Genomic DNA, 6,931 nt, shown 5'->3' on the forward strand with positions numbered 1-6,931 from the left:
TTAGCCAGGATGGTCTCGATCTCCTGACCTTGTGATCCGCCTGCCTCGGCCTCCCAAAGTGCTGGGATTACAGGCGTGAGCCACCGTGCCCGGCCGGCTTTTTTCTTAAGAGGGAATTGTTTAAAATTCTGCAGGCTGTATAAATCTACTTATTAGTTTCTTGCTTGTTTTATCATGGGTTACAATATTTCATTATTGATTTTTATGACTTTACATGTCAGTTTTCAGTATGTGGTTTGCAATATAACTGATGCATTCCACTCATTAATGTGAAAAGTGCCTCCAGGTGCAGTGGGTCGTGCCTGTAATCCCAGGATTTAGGAGGCCAAGACATGTGGGTCACCTGAGGTCAGGAGTTCGAGACCAGTCTGGCCTACATGGTGAAACCCCATCTCTACTAAATATATAAAAATTAGCTGGGCATGGTGGGGCATGCTTGTAATCCCAGCTACTCAGGAGGCTAAGGCAGGAGAATCGCTTGAACCCTGGAGGTTGAGGTTGCAGTGAGCCCAGATTATGCCATTGCACTCACTCCAATTGGGTGACAGAGCGAGACTCCATCTCAAAACAATAACAATATAAAAAATGTTTTAAGAAGTCACAAAGTACCTGTTCCACATGGATATAGGTAATTTTGTAACAGTTATTCAGACAAATATGGTATTAATATTTTCTTTTTTTTTGAGATGGAGTCTCACTTTGTTGCCCATGATCTCAGCTCACCACAGTCTTCGCCTCACAGATTCAAGCAATTCTCCTGCCTCAGCCTCCCAAGTAGCTGGGATTACAGGTGCCCATGAGCACGCCTGGCTACTTTTTGTATTTTTAGTAAAGATGGGGTTTTACCATGATGGCCAGGCTGGTTGTACTCCTAATCTGAGGAGATCCACCTGCCTTGGCCTCCCAAAATAGTGGGATTACTGGCGTGAGCCCCCATGCCCTTTCTGTTTTTTTTTTTTTTTGACTCGAAGTCTCACTTTGTCACCCAGGCTGGGGTGCAGTGGTGCGATGTTGGCTCACTGCAACCTTTGCCTCTTGGCTTAAAGTGATTCTTGTACCTCAGCCTCCTGAGTAGCTGGGACTACAGACACGGGCGACAGCACCTGGCTAATTTTTGTAATCTTTTGTTATCTTCTCCGTGCTATGATTGTTTGATAATACAGAATTTCCATTGATTTTGATTATCATTACAAGAGTTTGTTGTGGATTATTTACCAATATAATACATTGTCCGGTCCTTTAGCATTTATTTCTATACAGTAAATATGCTGTAAATATGAAGAATATATATTTTTCTTCTTTTTGTTGTGACAGTGATAAATTTTTTGCAAACTATGACACATTTTAGGGTCACAGTGGACAAACATTCCTTACTTTAGGCTTATACATGTTTGTGCCCTATCAGTGTTTTGTCATGATACTGGAAATAGACTTCCATAGAAATGATTTGAAGGACATGTATCACCCTTCATTTATTAAAGAATATTCCTCCTTTTGTGTTTCTAAACTTTGAAGCTCATGTTTGGGAAGTTTAAAATAAGTGTTGTTTTTGGTGTCATATTTACACATTTCAGTATTATTTACCATCTGTACTTAATTGGAAACCTATTGGTGTTTATATTTTGTAGCTATCTCTTCCAAATGCAGGATGAAGAAGTTCTCGTCAACAGGGCAAGGCAACACAGAAGTGATCCACACAGGGACACTGCAAAGACAAGCAAGTCATCACATTGGAGAAAGTTGCTTCCAGGAAATTGAGAAAGATATTCATGACTTTGTGTTTCAGTGGCAAGAAGATGAAACAAATGTCCGTGAAGCATGCACGACAGAAATAAAAATGTTGACAGGTAGTACAGACAAATATGATCAAAGGCATGCTGGAAACAAGCCTATTAAAGATCAGCTTGGATCAAGCTCTCATTCACATCTGCCTGAACTGCGCATATCTCAGCCCAAAGGGAAAATTGATAATCAAGTGGAGAAGTCTATCAACAATGCCTCCTCAGTTCCAACAGCCCAAAGAATTTCTTGTAGGCCCCAAACCCATGTTTCTAATAACTATGGGAATAATTTCTCCCATTCTTCATTACTCACACAAAACCAGGATGTACACATGAAAGTAAAATCTTTCCAATGTCATGAGAATGGCAAATCCTTTAATTGTAGCTCACTCTTTAAAAAACATCAGATAATCCATTTAGAAGAGAAACAATATAAATGTGATGTATGTGGCAAGATCTTTAATCAGAGGCGATACCTTGCACGCCATTGTAGATGTCACACTGGAGAGAAATCTTACAAGTGTAATAAATGTGGTAAGTTTTTTAATAAAAAAGCACACTTCGCATGTCATTATAGACTTCATACTGGAGAAAAACCTTACAAGTGTAATGAGTGTGCTAGGAGGTTTGGTGACAATTCAGCCCTCTTAGTTCACAAGACAATTCATACTGGAGAGAAACCTTACAAGTGTAATGAATGTGGCAAGGTTTTTAATCAACAATCAAACCTTGCACGTCATCATAGGCTTCATACTGGAGAGAAACCTTACAAATGTAAAGAATGTGACAAAGTTTTCAGTCGCAAATCACACCTTGAAAGACATAGGAGAATTCACACTGGTGAGAAACCATACAAATGTAAGATTTGTGACAAGGCTTTCAGACATTATTCACACCTGTCACAACATACTGTAATTCACATTGGAGAGAAATCTTACAAGTGTAATGACTGTGGCAAGATGTTCGGTGACAATTCAGCCCTCTTAGTTCACAAGACAATTCATGCTGGAGAGAAACCTTACAAGTGTAATGAATGTGGCAAGGTTTTTAATCAACAATCAAACCTTGCACGTCATCATAGACTTCATACTGGAGAGAAACCTTACAAATGTAAAGAATGTGACAAAGTTTTCAGTCGCAAATCACATCTTGAAAGACATAGGAGAATTCACACTGGAGAGAAACCATACAAATGTAAGGTTTGTGACAAGGCTTTCAGACGTGATTCACACCTGGCACAACATATTGTAATTCACACTGGAGAGAAACCTTACAAGTGTAATGAGTGTGGCAAGACCTTCGTTCAGAATTCATCTCTTGTAATGCATAAGGTCATTCATACTGGAGAGAAACGTTACAAGTGTAATGAATGTGGCAAAAGTTTTAATCACAAATCAAGTCTTGCATATCATCATAGACTTCATACTGGAGAGAAACCTTACAAGTGTAATGAATGTGGCAAGGTTTTTAGGACACAGTCACAACTTGCATGTCATCATAGACTTCACACTGGAGAGAAGCCTTACAAATGTGAAGAATGTGGCAAAGTTTTCAATTTCAAATCACGCCTTGAAATACATAGGAGAGTTCATACTGGAGAGAAACCATACAAATGCAGGGTTTGTGACAAGGCTTTTGGGAGTGATTCATACCTTGCACAACATCAGAGAGTCCATACTGGAGAGAAACCATACAAATGTAAGGTTTGTGACAAGGCTTTCAGGTGTTATTCACACCTGGCACAACATACTAGAATTCATACTGGAGAGAAACCGTACAAGTGTAATGAGTGTGGCAAAGCCTTTAGTGTGCAGTCAACACTTATTCACCATCAGGCAATCCATGGCATAGGGAAACTTTACTAAAGTAATGATTGTCACAAAGTCTTCAGTAATACTACAACCATTGTAAATCATTGGAGAATCCATAATGAAGAGAGACCTTACAAGTGTAGTAAATGTGGCAAATTCTTCAGACATCATTCATACACTGCAGTTCATCAGCGAACGCATACTGGAGAGAAACCTTAAAAATGTCATGATTGAGGCAAGGTCTTCAGTCAAGCTTCATCTTATGCAAAACATAGGAGAATTCATACAAGAGAGAAACCTCACAAGTGTGATGATTGTGGCAAAGCCTTTACTTCACGTTCACACCTCATTAGACATCAGAGAATCCATAATGGACAGAAATCTTACAAATGTCATCAGTGTGGGAAGGTCTTCAGTCTGAGATCACTCGTTGCAAAATATCAGAAAATTTATTTTTGAGATAATAGTTCCAAATGCAATGAGTATAGTAAACCATCAAGCATTAATTAGAGTCAATTCAGCATTGACTTGAGTTTGAGCTGACTTAACATTGAGTTCAAGCATTAGTTGACGTTAAAATGTTTATGTTAAGAGGATTAGGCTGAGTGTGGTGGCTGTCACCTGTAATGCCAGGACTTTGGGAGGCCAAGGTGGGTAGATCTCTTGAGGTCAGGAGTTTGAGACTAGCGTGGCCAACAGACGTGAGCCACTTTTCCAGCCTGTTTTTTGTTTAACAAAAACTGATAGGGTTTTTTGTTTGTTTGTTTTTGTTTTGTTTGTTTGTTTTTTTGTGAGCAATAAAGCATTTTAATCACCTGGGTGCAGGCGGGCTGAGTCTGAAAAGAGTCAGTGAAGGGAGATAGGGCTGGAACCATTTTATAAGATTTGGGTAGGTAGTGGAAAATTATAATCAAAGGGGGTTATTCTCTGGCTGGCAGGGGTGGGGGTCACAAGGTGCTCAGTGGAGGACTTTTGAGCCAGGGTGAGCCAGGAGAAGGAATTTCACAAGGTAATGTTATCAGTTAAGGCAGGAACAGAACATTTTCACTTTTGTGATGGAATGTCAACTGATAGGCATTTTTATGGGTATTGTGTTGAATCTAAATCACATTGGGTTATATAATTATTTAACAATGTTAATTTTTCCAAACTATCAATATGGGTTGTATCTCTGTTTTTAATCATTTTGATCAACATTTGTAGATTTCAAGGTACAAACTTCTTGGCTTTGTACGTTTATTTGTATTTAAGTTCTCTAGCAAATGGAAGGTTTAAATTTTCTTTTAAAATTGCTTATTGTTAATGTATGGAAATTCAAGTAATTTTTGGTGCTGATATTGTATTGTGCAAATCCACTGAATTTATTTAGTAGTTCCAGTAATATTTTGGTTGACTCATTGTAATTTTCTACACAGAATATCATGTCATCTACAAACAAATATAAATTTATTTCTTTCTGATTTTGATGAGCTTTATTTCTTTTGCTATTTAATTGCTCTGGCTAAGAGAGACAGTTTTTTTTTTGGTGTGTGTGTGTGTGTGTTTTTTTGTTTGTTTGAGACGGAGTCTCGCTGTCGCCCAGGCTGGAGTGCAGAGGCACGATCTTGGCTCGCTGCAAGCTCCACCTCCCAGGTTCACGCCATTCTTCTGCCTCAGCCTCCAAGTAGCTGGGACTACAGGCGCCTGCCACCACACTGGGCTAATTTTTTGTTTTTTTATAAGAGACGGCTGTGTTAGCCAGGGTGGGGCAGGCAGTATTTATCGAATAGAAGGGGTGAGAGCATTCTTGAATTATGTGAGATGCTATGGGAAAAGCATTCCATTTTCCATGCTTGGTTATTTCCATTGTTGAGGTAGATTGCCTTCTCTATTTTGTTTAGGATTTCTATGATGACTGGATGTTGAATTTTGTGAAATGCTTTTTCTCCATCGACTGAGGTGATGTGGTTTTCATCTTTCATTCTCTTCAAGTGGTATATCACATTGATTTGCTTGAATATGTTGAACCATCCTTGCATCCCAGAAGTAAGTGGCACTTGCATATCTACAATCCTTTTATATATCCTTTTGAATACAGTTTTCTAGTACAAGGGGGTCTTCAAGAAGCTCATGGAAAAATATGTGTTATGAGAAATTTGTGCATGAATTTCACACTTTTTGGACCAAAATAAACTGGTACAAATCTGTTATAGCTTGTCTGAACAGGCTGTAGTTTGAGGCACTCAGGATAAGACACGAATTTGAAAAGAGACTCTATCAAAGCAATATCAATTCTGCTAAACTTGAAATAAGAAGAAACATCAAATTTACGATGAGAACAGATGCAGTGGCTCAGGCCTGTAATCCCAGAACTTTCAGAGGCTGAGATAGGTGGGTCACGTAAGCCCAGGTATTCAAGACCAGCCTGGGCAACAACAGAGCGAGATATTATCTCAAAAAAAAGAATACTTATGGGAAAGTTTGGGTAGAGAAATAATATCATTGATGCTTTATGAACAGGTTATGGGGACAATGCCCAAGAAAACAGTTGGTAAACGGATAACTCATTTTGAATTGGGACAAGACAGTGTTGAAGGTGATGTAAGGAGCAACAGGCAGATCATCCACATCAGTTTCACAGAAAAAAATAATCTTGTTCATGCCGCAATGAAGAGGACTGACAGCTAACAGCAGAAACAATAGGAGTTCGAGAACAGTCTGGTTAACACGGTGAAATCCTGTCTCTACTAAAAATATAAAAATTGGCTGGCATTGTAGCAGGACAAGCCGCAGACAAAACCTCTCACACACCAAGATGTAGAAGGAAGGACTTTATTCAGCTGGGCGCATCGGCAAGCTACTGCCTCAAAATCCGAGCTCCCCGAGTACACAATTTCTGTCCTTTTTAAGGGCTCACAACACTAAAGATTTCACATGAAAGTGTCGTGATTGGCCGGGCGTGGTGGCTCACGTCTGTAATCCCAGCACTTTGGGAGGATGAGGTGAGCGGATCACAAGGTCAGGAGATCAAGACCATCCTGGCTAACACGGTGAAACCCTGTCTCTACTAAAACTACAAAAAATTAGCTGGGTGTGGCAGTGTGCACTTGTAGTCCCAGCTACTTGGGGAGTTGAGGCAGGAGAATGGCATGAACCTGGGAGGCAGAGCTTGCAGTGAGCCAAGATCACACCACTGCACTCCAGCCTGGGTGAGAGAGCAAAAAAAAAAGGAAGTGTTGTGATTGATTTGGCAAGCAGGGGGTACGTGATAGGGGCCGCATGCACCGGTAGTCAGAGAGAAACAGAACAGAGCAGGGAGTTTCACAGTGTTCTTCTATACAATGTCAGGAGTCTATGAAT

General features: G+C 39.9%; 1 protein-coding gene across 2 annotated transcripts in view; it reads left to right on the plus strand.

Annotated features, from left to right (window-relative positions):
* The window catches only part of ZNF888 (zinc finger protein 888), a 12,874-nt gene extending 8,794 nt beyond the window's left edge, over positions 1–4,080 (plus strand). Inside the window, exons 2-7 of one of the 2 annotated variants that reach the window (XM_011946170.1) lie at positions 1,629–1,925; positions 2,508–2,692; positions 2,777–2,980; positions 3,059–3,134; positions 3,213–3,575; positions 3,828–4,051. In XM_011946170.1, the coding sequence (XP_011801560.1) occupies positions 1,629–1,925; positions 2,508–2,692; positions 2,777–2,980; positions 3,059–3,134; positions 3,213–3,575; positions 3,828–4,051 (1,349 nt within the window). Of the gene's footprint in view, positions 1–1,628; positions 2,320–2,403 lie in introns of both variants that reach the window. The other variant, XM_011946169.1, reaches the window with a different exon arrangement.
* The last annotated feature ends 2,851 nt before the right edge of the window (positions 4,081–6,931 follow it).

The sequence above is a fragment of the Colobus angolensis genome, unplaced genomic scaffold, assembly GCF_000951035.1.
Source record: "Colobus angolensis palliatus isolate OR3802 unplaced genomic scaffold, Cang.pa_1.0 Scaffold25, whole genome shotgun sequence".
Classification (NCBI taxonomy): Eukaryota; Metazoa; Chordata; class Mammalia; order Primates; family Cercopithecidae; genus Colobus; species Colobus angolensis.